This window comes from Rattus norvegicus, chromosome 2, assembly GCF_021556685.1.
Source record: "Rattus norvegicus strain SHRSP/BbbUtx chromosome 2, alternate assembly SHRSP_T2T, whole genome shotgun sequence".
NCBI lineage: Eukaryota > Metazoa > Chordata > Mammalia > Rodentia > Muridae > Rattus > Rattus norvegicus.
In genome coordinates, this window is record NC_141535.1 from 80,772,972 (window position 1) to 80,787,197 (window position 14,226).

Genomic DNA, 14,226 nt, shown 5'->3' on the forward strand with positions numbered 1-14,226 from the left:
CCCCATACGTCGCAGTTGAAGAGACAAGAATTTTTGTGACTAATTAGAATGATCCTGCCTCAAGCCACAGTGATGTTTGCAACTGTAAGACCATACTCTGACTTGTAGGTATTTTATGTCAGAGGGGTATATTCCCTGGGTAAATGAGACACAAAAGTCTATTTGTCTGATTAACTGATATTTTGTGTAAATTATTTGTACCTGCTTGTGAGACTACCAAATGATCAGAAACTTTTGTAACAGACATTTTCAAGTAGTAAAGGAGGGAAGACATTATATATTGACCCAGCTTCCAACACACAGTACATACAATACAGTCCTGGAACCAACGGGCACGAGCATATGGCTCTGTTTTTACCCTCACTTTTAAGATTTATTTATTTTTATTTTATTCACATGGAAGCTTTGCTTGCGTGTATGGTGTCTGTGTGCCGTGCACATGCGCGGTGTCTGAATATGCTAGAAGGAGTTATTGGGTCCCCTGGACCTGGAGTTCCAGATGGCTTTTAGTCATCATGTGAGTGCTGGGAATCTAACCTGAGTCCCCTATAAGAACAAGAAGTGTTCTTAATTGCTAAGCTGTCTCTCTAGCCCTATTCTCACTTCTTGACCTGATTGGTACCATCCCTTAATGGTGGACAGACATTTAATTATGATTTTGATTTATTTACAAACAATACATAAGGTTGTTTTGAAAGTTTGGAGGGATGAACATAATATCAGTGGCTTCCTACATTAGCTTTATCCATGTTTCTCTGATGTCCCGTTTCTGATATTTTCTCTGCAGGTCATGGTGACATGATCTATCAAGTCGGGCTGTACTTGACATAGTGTCAGTTAGCTATTGAGTAGACATTGGAGAAGGGGGCATGCAGAGGAAATCCTAGTGGCTGTTAGGCAGGGGAGCCAATCCTTTGGTTGGTTAAGATCTTCATTTTTGTATAAATCTGTGGACTCCATGGTTGACCTTTCATGGTGTGTTCAACTCTGGTTTCACAGATTGCCTTAAAATCTGTTCTTTGATGATCCATGCCCATATAATAGCTTTGGGCCACTCACTTCTCCATCCTGTATAATCCTCCTCTACTTCTACCAATCCCTACCTCCTCCACGGGGCGTTGGTGAGGAGCCATTCACTACACTAAGTAACCAGCCACTGGCTTCATCATTGAAAACAATGAGTCTTCCTCCATCATTCTGGGATGGTCAACTTCAATCCAGACTGCGGATTTTGACTGTATGAGAGGGTTAGGGCTGGTCAGTGCTGTTAGGGAAAAGCAAAGCCAAAGATGGAGGTCATGAGAAGAAGACTTGAAGATTCTATTCAGGTTTATAGTTCAGAGTTTTATGTACCTGACATCATCATCATCATCATCATCATTAATTATTGAAAATTCCAGGTGACAAATCAGATGATATCTGCATGTAAAGCCCATATCACCAACAATGGGACTGCCACCATCTGGAGCCAGCCTCAGGACATTGTTATGCAAAAAATAGCAGCTGCGATTAAACTTAAGCAGGTAATGGTACTGGAGCTCAGCAGTGTGCCTCTGTATCTTGTTCTTTGTGCTACGTTTCTGAGATTGTATTAAATCATTTGACAATGATATTTCTTGGTTGTCAAACAGAATAGTAGTTATTTTCTTTTTACAAAATAACTTCCCTGCTACGAAAATTGAGTGTTAATAAGCATGCTGAGAAAGTTTATTCATTTATTCTGTTAAAGTTCTGAGATACACTGGTAACTAATATTAGATGGCTTTCAGTATCATATAGATCAGTGAGGAGATCGAATAAGGTGATTCTGTTACTGAAATTGTGGGACCAAGGAGGACGAGACACAGGTTTGAGTTGTACTAAAAAGTAGATTGCTGGATGGGGAAAGATAATGCTTCAGACTGATGGCTATGCAAAGGAGTACAATTATGAAAAGATTTTGCCATCACCTTCATTCCGGAAATAGATGAACCCTGCTCCTCCCTCCCTCTTCCTGCTCCTTCTTCCCTCCTCTTGCCCCTTCTTCCCTCCCTTCTTTCCCTGCTCCTCCCTCTCTCCCTTCCTTTGCTCCTCCCCCTCCCTTCCCCCTGCTCCTTCCTCCTCCCTGTGCTCCTCCCTCCCTCCCCTTGCTCCTTCTTCCCTCACCGTGCTCCTCCATCCCTTCCCCTGCTCCTCCCTCCCTCCACCCTTCCCCTACTCCTTCCTCTCTCCATCCTTTTCTCCCTCCTTCTTTCCCTCTCTCTCCCTCCCTTTCATGCTGGGGTTGAACCCAGGTTTTGTACTCTTAGATATGTTCTCTACCGGAGTCCTATTTTCCTTATGTTCTTTGCTCTTGACTGCCAGGGGTACCAGTGCTGCTTTCAGGAGACAAAACAAAAGCTTAAGCAAAATCCAAGTGAAAAACAATTTGACTTTAGTGAGATGTATATATTTGGAAAATTTGAAACTTTCCACCAACGTCTGGCCAAGATAATGGACATCTTCACTACCTTCAAGACATACTCAGTCCTGCAAGATTCCAAAATAGAGGGGTTGGAAGACATGGTGACTAAGTACCAGGTATTATATATTTAAATATGATTTTCTGTCACTGCCCATAACTAAACTTAAATATTTTGCAGAACAGTGATACTTAGACAAACCAGGAATACATAATATAAAATGTTTGGATTTTTAAATAGGAAATTAGATTTGAGAATTGCATTCTTCTCAGATGTGTGGTTACAAGGGTGAAGTCCCAATAGTTTCAAGTTAATAATCTTTAAGAAAAAGCATTTTCCTTCGTAATACAAGAGGATGGTTAAAATATAATTTTCTCTTTTAATTTCTAAAAATACGTTTTATTATAAAAAAATCTTAGAAATAAATAAAATCATGACACACCAAAATTAACCAGACCCAAAGTCATACAACTTAATGAACTTATATACAATTAGAATTGGAATTTGAGGCAGAAGCTGTGACCTTCACATTAGATGTTACATTTTCAGTACTAAATATGTTTTATGCACTTATATACCACCAAGACCCAAATGTCCCTGACATCTTCGCAATGTAATTAGAACTAGAAAACACATAGCCTATATCCTTTTATACCCATGACCATTGCCTGCATTCAGTTCTTCCTCATCCACTCATATGTAGATTTTCATATTCTTTTTCTTACTGTATTCATGCAAAAATAGTTGGTGAAGAACACACTGTATCCCAGGCACTGTTTGACCCCAAGATTTGAGTGACACATAAGTGTCTGTATACATTTTATTTGTATACATGTTAAAGTATATATAGAGCCAGTGGGATGGTTGCCTGGCAAGCCGAGAACTTGAGTTTGATCCTCAGAACACACAGTAGAAAGAGATTACAGATTCTGAACGGTTGTTCTCTGACTGCCATAGACAGGCTGTGATAAGCACAGACATGCGTTCTCACACACATGTATCAAACACACCCGTGTATATAAATGAGCGATCACTGAGTTTCCAGGCCCGGCTGGTATATCCAAACACACAGTCCCACAGCTGAGGCTCAGTGGAAGAGTGGGAGAAGACTGTAAGGGCCAGAGGGCCGGGGAATTAACCACTGTGTCTTTAGACATGACAGGGATATCGCACCTAAGCATTCTCAACAATGTGGTTGACTAAACAAGCCCCACATAATGACCATGCTGGTCAACAGTGCCGATGTGGATGAGGGAGATTTGACAAAGCTGAAGAGCTACAGAGAATCAATGGTTACCGAGAAAAGAAAATCAGCCTGCCTCAGGGATGAGCCCCTTGATGGGTTATCCAGTTTCAGGTGGTCAGTCCTAAGCATAGATACACATGAACAACACTAAATAGACTTGGTAGGTGTGTGTCATATATACATATATACATATGCATACATGTAATAAACATATATACACACATGCACACACACATACATATATGCACAAACATGTGTATATGTGCATATATACACACATATCTACATATATACATGTAAACACATATACATACAGACACACATGCATGTACATACAGATGCATGTATGTGCACACATGTATATACACATATATCCATATATACATGTATGTATATATGTGTATATATACACATACATATGCATATATATGTTCATAAGTACATATCACATATGCTACCTATACATCACATGTTCAATAATAATAATTTTAGAAGACAAGATCATGAATTTCAGAGTCAGTGGGAGGGAGCATGAAAGGAGTTGGCAGTGGGAGAGGGAGGTATGTAGATATTGAAAACAATAGCATGATGTGTGAAACTCTTAAAAAAATAACACAATTAAAAGGAATACATGTTGAAAAAGTTAAGTAACGCAGCTTCTCCACATTTGTCTCAAACATGTCACATGCTACATGCATGCTCGCAGTCTCCATATGTAAATACTCTTGTCCACATGGGGAGAGCAAGAAAGAGTACCTTGTTTTCACTAGTGGACTTAATTCCAGAAGTTGAGCAGCTTGTGCGTTTTTTGTATACTGAGAGATTTGAATGATGCCTCAGCAGAAATGACTTTGAAGAGGAGGTCGTGGAGGAGGCCCAATACTCTTCATAAAAATTATATGCTCTGTCAACAGTGTGGGGCTCTGAGTTTGAGAACGGCTTAGTACCTGGTTAAGAATGATCACAAGTCATTACTGCTCATCATTCTGAGCAAACAAAACTCTGATAATAGTGTTTTCAAGGAGATGAATTGCTTAATTTATACTTTCCTACTCACAGACTGCAGATGTACAGGAGAGCAAAGGTAATTAATTCTAGAGCATCTGAAGGCAGGAGAGTGTCTTCGATGGTTCATTCAAAGTGTTTGATTTGGGGGTTACATCTCTCCTGCGGGTATCACAGCTCCCCCTTTTTCTTACTAGCTGGTTTTTATTTTGTTAAAGTCTCCTCTTATTTATTCTTTGAGATCATTTAAGCCTTTCAACAAAGCAACATTTTATTAAATTCAACTCTGGGCTTCTTTTTAGCTTATTTCAGATGTGATTACTGCATGAAACTTCTGAGAAACCACCTGCTTATTTTCGCACGTGGTTTTAATTGTACGCACTTGTCCAGATAATCTGTATAGCCTTACGATGAGATGCTGCATCCTGGACGATTCCTCTGGACGAGGGATGACAGAATTTTACTGTGTGTAAAACTGATAGCACCAATCGATGAGAGGTAGAAGATACAAAATTTCCTTTAAACAGACATCTTTGAGGGAGTCGTTTTACGAAGTCCTGCATTGAAAGGCTCCAAGTGCTGTGTACTGAGAGGAAAATGAAAAAGCGTCTTCTACCTTTCATCTATTTTCAGGACGTTGTTGCTGGCATAAAGAAGAAGGAGTATAACTTCTTAGATCAACGGAAAATGGATTTTGACCAAGATTATGATGAGTTTTGCAAGCAGACGAATGAGCTCCACGTAGGTTGCATAGTAAAGCCCCTGGAAGGCGGAGGCATCTTCCCCACAGGGGCGGGGGCGAGGGCGGGGTTGGCAGCAATCTCAGCCTGCATTTTGTGATTTCAAATGACTCACTGGAGGCTCTGTTCCCTAGATTAAAGCATCATAAATACAGCTTTCACTAATGATTTGCAATCACAGACTTCTGTACATCTTCGGCCTTAGATCTTAGCAAGTTAGCTTTCGTCCTCTGTTGAAATGCCTGGTAGCTTCATTAGGCTGTGGCATGCACGTTCCGTTGTCACTATAGGGTAACGATTATGATGGGGTAACCTAACTGTCAGCTATGCCTGGCAGATTCTAAAGGCAGGGCTGTAGCTGGTCTTGAAGACCATGGCTGAGGCCTCTCTTGCTCTCAGCTGCTTTCTTTCTCGGCATCCTTACTCAGTATAGACCAGCCATCTTGACTTTCAGCCCCCCACCCCTCCCGGGCAACATGGCCTTTATCAGCATCTGAGAACACATCATATAAGCAGTCCAGCTCCAGGTTCACAGGGAAAGGGTTTGGGTGACAGCTTTAGGGGTAAGTGCACAGCCTAGAGCCTATCAGTTGTGGGGTGATAATAAAGGGCAGATGGGACATCCTGGAGGATAATCGACAAGGATTAAGTAATGGCAGTCAGGGAATCTAGGGTGGGAGACAACTTGGCACTTCCCTGACATGTTAAGATGCAGAATTCCTTCACCCTTAGCAGATGTAGGGGCCCATTTTCCTCTATAGGAATAAGATTGGGATGGGGAGATAGGACAGTCTATGAAGTGCTTTCCTTGCAAGCCTGGACACTTGAATATGAGCCCCAGAACTGATGTATTCTTTTTTTAAAGCTAGGTGTGGTGGTATAGGCATGTAACCACGGCAGCGTGGAGGTGGGGACAGGAGGATTCTTGAAACTCTCTGGCCAGTAGCCTTGCTTACTTGGTGAATTTGTCTCCACAAAAGGTGGATGGTTACTGGAGCACAATACCCAAATTCATCCTTTGGTTTTTCACCTGCAAGTATTAATATGTGCACAAATTGCACTCACAGCACACCTGTGTTTGTACTTGCATCTGCACACATATGAATACACACACACACACACACACACACACACACACACACACACACACACTTCCTCCTGAAGCAAGAGGGTAGAATGGCCATTCATGCAAATGGAGGGAAAATGTCATGAGGTATTTTGGGAGGAGTTAAGTTTAAGGAAGAGGGAGATAGAAGACAGTCCCAGACATTTTTCTTTGATGTCTGGGAATTGATTTAATAATCATCATAATCCTAGAAGTGGGCTCTCTCCTTGCTCTCATTCCTCAGAGGGGGAACAGAATGGCCGAAAGTCACACTGGGATCTATGTGCCTCTCTAAACAGTCTAAGCACGCGTCTGCAGCTCCTCTGTGGATATAGATAGATCCTGAGCATCTGGATCTCAATTTTTTCTCAATTCCGTAATAAGAACATGTAGAATTATTAAAAAACAAAACCCACAAAACAATGACCCCCCCAAAACCAAAACAACTCTGTCCAAACAATCAATAACAAAGCAGCAGTCTTTGCTCTGTGCAGTGGTGTGTTAGGCTTCCACACTGTGGATGGTGAAAAAGGAAAGATACACCCTATGAAAGTAGGTTTATCCTCACTGCTCACACTGGTTTGGTTTAAATGTGAGCGTGCATGAACTTAGAGAAGGGGAATGGTTATAGACTCAGAAGCAAAGGAGAAGAGTGGGGGTGACATAAAAAATTGTGAGGGAGGAGGGAAAATGGTCCACTATAAATGAACAGTATCCTGATCTCGTGTCTAAAGTGAGGATTCGAAGGTAAAAGGGCAGTCCAATGGAAACTTACAGGGGCGGAGTCAGCCTACAACACAGCCATAGAACTTGTTCACTGTTCTCCCTCACAGGACAGGATGTGAGCCCAGGAGGAAATAACACTGTCTTCCTGTTTGGCTGGGGTTGAGAGATGATGTGGGTGATTTCCACCCCCGAGAGTGAGGTGGGAGTGGGAGCAGGAGCGGGAAGGAGAGTGAGAGAGCGAGCGAGCGAGTGAGCGAGAGAGAGAGAGAGAGAGAGAGAGAGAGAGAGAGAGAGAGAGAGCACAGAGCAGGGCTGTGCGAATGCTCCTGTTCCGGAGCCTGGCATTAGAGATTAGTTACACGCTCTAGCTCTTGCCCTCTTACTTTCCTTTTTTGTTTAAATGGAGAAGGTTTATTTTTAAAAGAATGTCATACCTATGTACCGTGTTTCCATCATTTCACTCCTCCCTGTCCCTCTCGACTTTTTTTTTAAAAAAGGTTTATTTATTGTACTTAAGTACACTGTAGCTGTCTTCAGACACCAGAAGAGGGCATTGGATCTCATTACAAATGGTTGTGAGCCACCATGTGGTTTCTGGGAATTGAACTCAGGACCTCTGGAAGAGCAGTGTGCATATGTACATACACAACCATTAACTTGCTCATATACATGTGTGTACATATCTACATGCCCACACATTCACATATTTAAACCTCTCATTTTCGGTCTTAAAAATAGCCCAATTCTGAGTTCGGTTTACTGGTTAGTTGACCTCTGACCTCTTCATCCCTTTCTTCTTCTCTTTCCCTTAACTAATAATATTTCACTTTGGCTTTTAAACAAATCCACTCTCTTGAATTCAACCTGCATCTCTGTAAAACTTCGGTAAAAATGCCCACATCTGGCTGATGGATCTCAGGGATAAGGAACAGAGGAAGGATTTATGAGGGAAGAATGTGGGATTTCAGGGGACAGGGAATGATTGTTGTGAGAACTCTGCTGGTAAGGGGTGGAAGTCTGTCGTCCTGTCCTGACTTAGGTCTATGTGGCCACAGGAGGGGCAGTGTTGTGAAACCAGCTGCCCAGGTGGCCTCAGAGAAGCAGTGGGTGAGTCCATCCACTGCGTAAATGTGCTTTTTTAAAATAGGAAGCAATGCAATGTTTTTATCTGGGTTTTGATTACATTTATATTTCAATCATAATCCAAATCAAATAGTAGATGAGTAATGAACATATTATGCTTATTTTTAAATGCAATCTTTTAAGGCACAAATTCAATTAATAGTGAAAAACTTAAGAGGTTCTCAGGACAGCTAGGTCTCTCTTTCTGGACACCTATTTTCCTTTTAAGCTCAATAATTTTCTGTTATAATTTTCCCACCCTTTATAAGAGGCATGAAGAATGTGGATCTCTTCTCTTCTGTTGATAAGCGGAAACCCTCATTGTTTCTTGATACTGTGACACACATTTTTAATCTCAAACCTTGGGAGGGTGGAGGCAGGCGGGCTGTGAATTTAAGTTCAGCCTGGGTTTCACAGGATGACCCTGTCTCAAAAAAAAAAAAAGTATCTTAGCACTAATTCCTTGTTTGTTATAGACTTTTGTTCCGTTTTCAGAGTGAACTGCAAAGGTTCATGGACACCACATTCGAAAAGATTCAAAGCACAAGGCAAGCTCTGAGCACGCTGAAGAAATTCGAAAGGTATCGGTTTGAAATAACTTCCCAAGTTCTGTCTTCTAAACTTGGGATAATACAAGCACAGTTTAGCTTCTTTTTATAGCTTATCTTTTGTTGTAATTATAACTCTTATTGTAACTTCGAATTATAATGTGAAGAAAAGCCTCTCTCGACAGTCTGAGTCACAAGGTCACAAGTTTTAAATTTTCAGCGGCTGAAGAGGATTAATCCCTGAAAGGATTAGGGATTTGCTTCATCTCTGCCAGTAGAGAATACTCTTAGCTTTGAAGTAGGCTGCAGCCGCTCTCGTATTAATACTGCCTAATGTCTGAATAATTTGACATAATTCTTCCCAGGTTAGTGGTTTTGCTTTGTAAGGATTGATACTAATTTGGCTCTTTAAAATGTCGCACAAATATTCCATTGCTTTGAATGAATATGAATATTATTAAATAAGATATATATTTATATATTTTCATTAATTCAAAACTTTGTGCTTTTTTCTGTGTGTGTTTCAATCAGATTGAATATACCTAACCTTGGTATTGAGGCGAAATACCAAATAGTTTTTCAGAATTTTGGGACTGACATCGACATGATTTCTAAGCTGTATACGAAACAGAAGTACGATCCTCCCTTGGCTCGCGATCAGCCTCCCATAGCTGGGAAGATCTTGTGGGCCCGGCAGCTATTCCACAGGCTGGAGCAGCCAATGCAACTCTTCCAGCAGCACCCTTTTGTGCTGAGGACTGTGGAGGCCAAACCTGTGATCCGCAGTTATAACAGGATAGCCAAGGTCCTCTTGGAGTTTGAGGTCCTCTACCATAGAGCCTGGCTTCAGCAGGTGAATTCCTGAATAGTTACTCCTTAAGTAGTTTCCACTGTTCAGGCAGAAGAAATCCTCTTCTTGCATTTGACAGGGATAGTTTATAAATCAGTTTGGTTGAATTTAATAAGTCAAAGTATATAACGTAGCCATGGAAGAGAATATTCATTAGTATTGATAAAACAGTTAGCTAGGTAATAGAAGCACATTGTATAATCTCCTAAGTGAGAAAGTCACACAGCATTTCACTACTCTGTTGTTAGGGTTTCTTTTCTTTACTTTTTAAAAATTCAGTAAGATCTTTAGTGGTAGAGCATTAGATTAGCATACATGAGACATTAGGTTTTTTTCCCCAGCAGACACACACCACATTCATACACACATGCACTCACAGACATTTACACATACATACACTCAGACACACATACAGACACACTCACAGATACACATACATACAAAGACACACAGACACACTCACAGATACACACATAGACAAAGACACACACAGACACACTCACAGATATACACAAAGACACACAAATACACACACAGATGCAAACACAGACACACTCACAGATACACACACAAACACACACACAAATACACACACAGACACAAACATACACACAGAGACAAACTCACCCACATGATACATACATACATGCTCACAGATATTTATACATACATACGCACGTATACACATTCACCAATACACACACATACAAAGACACACACACAATACTCAGACCTACACAGACAAGGGAACATGCACAGACACACAAACATACAGATGCATACACACTCACAGAGGGGGAGAGACAGAGAGAGGGAAATAGAGAGAAATAAGATTCTGAATGTGTTAGGAAATACAAATATGTCTGTTGAAGCCTTATGCTTTATTTGGTTGTATTCATAGTGAATAAGTGTGTAGCCCACCAATACTTGTGTTTCTTTGTAGATCAGCAGCACGGAATAGTTGTATAATTGTGTCTATTGAGTTTCTAAGCAAATAAAAAGCTGGGTTTGTATAACCTTTATTAGGAAATGTAACTGATTAGGCATAAAGTGCTAAATATCCTTTTGGACCAATCTCTTTGGTGTTCTGTAAGCTTCTTGTAGTTTATAGGCTATAAGCTTATTGATTTCCTATTTGTAGGCAAATCCCTTTCTTTAGGTTAAGGAAATTTTCTTCTATAATTTTTGTTGAAAATATTTTTGGGTTATCGATCTGGGAATATTCTCTTTCTTATATTCCTATTAGTCTTAGGTTTGGTCTTTTCACAGTGTCCCAAATTTCCTGGGTGTTTTGTGTGAGAACGTTTTAAATGTAACCTTTCCAAATCACCTAGGCTGCTGCAGCATCTGCCTATATGTCATGTGTGAGTCTGAAAAATGAAGAATTCATTCAGTTAACAATGCAATACACCACCAAGGATCTGAAGGCTGTTTTCTGTGAGGGAATTTAGGAGAGCAGTAGATGACTCCATTGTCTGGGATTTAGCAAGGTCAAGTTTATGGGAGATACTGAATAAGTATCACTAAATCCCAGAAATGGTTGAGTTAGATATTGTGTGTACGTTACACTCATAGTAATCATGTTTCCTTCTTCCCTCAGATTGAAGAAATTCACGTGGGTCTTGAGGCTTCTTTATTGGTGAAGGCTCCAGGCACAGGGCAGTTGTTTGTGAACTTTGATCCTCAGATATTAATCTTATTTAGAGAAACACAGTGCATGTCCCAGATGGGTCTACCTGTGTCACCATTTGCAGCTGCCCTCTTCGAGAAGCGGGACATGTACAAAAAGAACTTCAGTGACATGAAGGTATAGCATTTTTATTTTTTCCTTGCCAGATGGTTCTAGAGTACATTTATTCTTTTGTTTCATTTGTTTTTATGTGCATGAGCCCATGTGATGTGTGCATGTGCATGTGGAGACCTAAGGTTGATGTCAACAGTCATCTTCGATTACTCCCCCCCCTTCTCATTGAGTCAGGGTCTATGAGTCGAACCCAGTACTCACCAATATAATATCACTAGTCAGCTTGCTTTGGGGATCGCCTGTCTCCATTGTCCGAGGCTGGAATTACAGGTGCGTTGCCTTGTTTATGTGGGTTCTTAAGAACTGAATTTCAGTTATTATGATTGAAGGTTTGTTCTGAGTGTTTTAGAAAGTCACGGGGGGATTTGGGAGCTGGAATAAAAAGGCATGGTCTCACTTACATAAGTGTCATCTTTGTTTCTTCATGGCTAGACAGAAATGGACTTTAACTGGGGCAAGAGTGCCACTGGGAAGCCACCGTGTGTAACAATGACCCAGCATGGAGAATGAAGACAATAGCTTGAGCTAGAATGACCACAAAGCTGGTTAGACAATTAAGGTTATGTCCATAAACAGGTTAGGAGGGAAATCAAGGGTTATTGAGGCAGGGCTACAATTCATGGTCAGTTTGTACTGTACACAACTTGCATAATAATATGCAGTGGTTTTGAATGTAATTCTCATTTGATAAAGGCTAGAAATAGCCTAGTTTGTGGGTCCAGTAGAATATGTAGTTTCTATCCAAGGTCCAAGATGGTTTTTGGACATCTACATGGCCATGGTACCCATGCAATTAGATCTAGAAGCCTGGAGCTCAGTAGAGGATTCAAAGTTGGAGGCAAGCTTTTTAGAGGTAGCTTTTTAGACTGTAGCCACTATTAATGACCTTGTCCTGGATGAGAACTTTTAGGGAAGGGCAGAGACAGAAAAGAATAGAGGGCCATTGGGTTAGACATAAAGTCATTTCGATATTACTGGGTCTAGTAGAAGATGACAAGCCACAAAAAATAGGTGTGAACTTTGAGATAAGATTAAACCAAGTGTCACAGAAGCCAAGAGTAGGGAAAGAATTACAAGGAAGGACTGACTACTACAAATCCATTGCCCAGTGGATCAAAAGGAAAAGCTCAAAGATACAGCCTCGGTACCGGACCACACACAAACTGTTACTAAAACATAGAAAACATAGAAAAGCAGCTGTGGTGCTGTATGCCTTAATCCTAGCACCTGGAAAGTAGAGCAAGAGGATCAGAAGTTCAAGGTCATCTGTGACTATGAGACAAGTTTGAGGTTAGTTTATTCTATGCAAGACGCTGTCTCAAGTCATAATGATTCACATCGTATGATGACGCTATGATATGCACTTGCACGGTGCTTTATGCTTTAAGCCTTTCTCCCTTTCTCCCTCCCTCCCACTCCTCCTTCTCCCCTCCCTTGCTCACTTTGCTGTACTGCACATTGCATATGGAGCTGTGTGCATTGCCGACAAATGCTCTGCCTATCTGTGTCCTCAGCTCACCCATCCCTCCTGTAATCCAGACTGGCCTGGACCTTGCCATTCATTTGTTTCAGTCTCTCCAGGAGCTGGGACTACAGACATCTCTCTCCACTCTCAGTTCATTTAAAGCCTTTTCATGGCGATTCTTTAATGTTGTCTTTCTTACTGCCCTGTAAGATGGGAGGGGAAAAGTACCGCGTGGCTCAGGGAAACTGACAGAATCAATGTCTCATAGCAAAGTGACAGAATCAGGGCCAGAACCTAGAATTGTCTTTGTTGTCTTCTCATTACTCTTGTTGTGTTAAAAAGTTAAAATTAGCTCTGGGCAGACATGGCTCTACTCTGGACCCATAAAACACTAGTCAGAGTGTTTATATTCTCTTTACGTTCTTTTGGGCTAGAAAAAACCCAACAGGTCAATTTATGTATTTACAAGAGTGATGCTTTATTAAGAAATCATATTTATACAGTTATGCAATTACTACTACTAATTTCCCCATGAAGCCTTCCTCCGTTATGTGATGCAGGTAACACACAACTTCAAAATATAGGAGCTTTTAGCAAACTTCTCATAGTTCTGTGTTAAAGGGTTTGAACAGGCGTTGAATAATATACTCAGCTGGGATTACACACTGAGGCGTCACGACAAGAATAGCTGCTGTAGACTCCCCAGGCTAGTAGAATACCTTATACCACGAGGAGCTAATGCTACACTAAATCAAAAGGCCACATGATCTCAATGGAGCTCAGACATTTCACAGGATCTTTCTGTTGACCTTCCCCCCTTGGTTCTCTGAATGCACACTCAGATCCAGTGAAGGGTACATAGACTCAGCTCCATGAGAAGAGGAGGGGCAAAGAATGTGTGAAAGCTGCTACTGTTCCAATCAAAGTTTGAACAAGCAAATTGCTGTCTGGTTGGCATTCATGATGTCTTGGAGATGGAAAGTTAGAAGTCCTTGTGTAACATGGCTAGCTTGTGAAAGCAGGTTTATTGGGACACTTGGGGGACACGTAAAGCTCTCCCTAGCTTTAGGGTTACCAGGCTGGGAATCCAACAGTTTCTACAGCTACGCAAACATATCTGGCTCTTTGCTCGTTCATCTTTTTTTCCTGGAATATATTCGAAACTGAAAAGGGA

General features: G+C 41.0%; 1 protein-coding gene across 1 annotated transcript in view; it reads left to right on the plus strand.

Moving 5' to 3' along the window:
• The window catches only part of Dnah5 (dynein, axonemal, heavy chain 5), a 283,019-nt gene that overhangs the window by 32,006 nt on the left and 236,787 nt on the right, over positions 1–14,226 (plus strand). Inside the window, 6 exon segments of the mRNA NM_001419569.1 lie at positions 1,401–1,523; positions 2,344–2,559; positions 5,326–5,433; positions 8,881–8,966; positions 9,465–9,786; positions 11,384–11,590. Of these exon segments, the coding sequence (NP_001406498.1) occupies positions 1,401–1,523; positions 2,344–2,559; positions 5,326–5,433; positions 8,881–8,966; positions 9,465–9,786; positions 11,384–11,590 (1,062 nt within the window).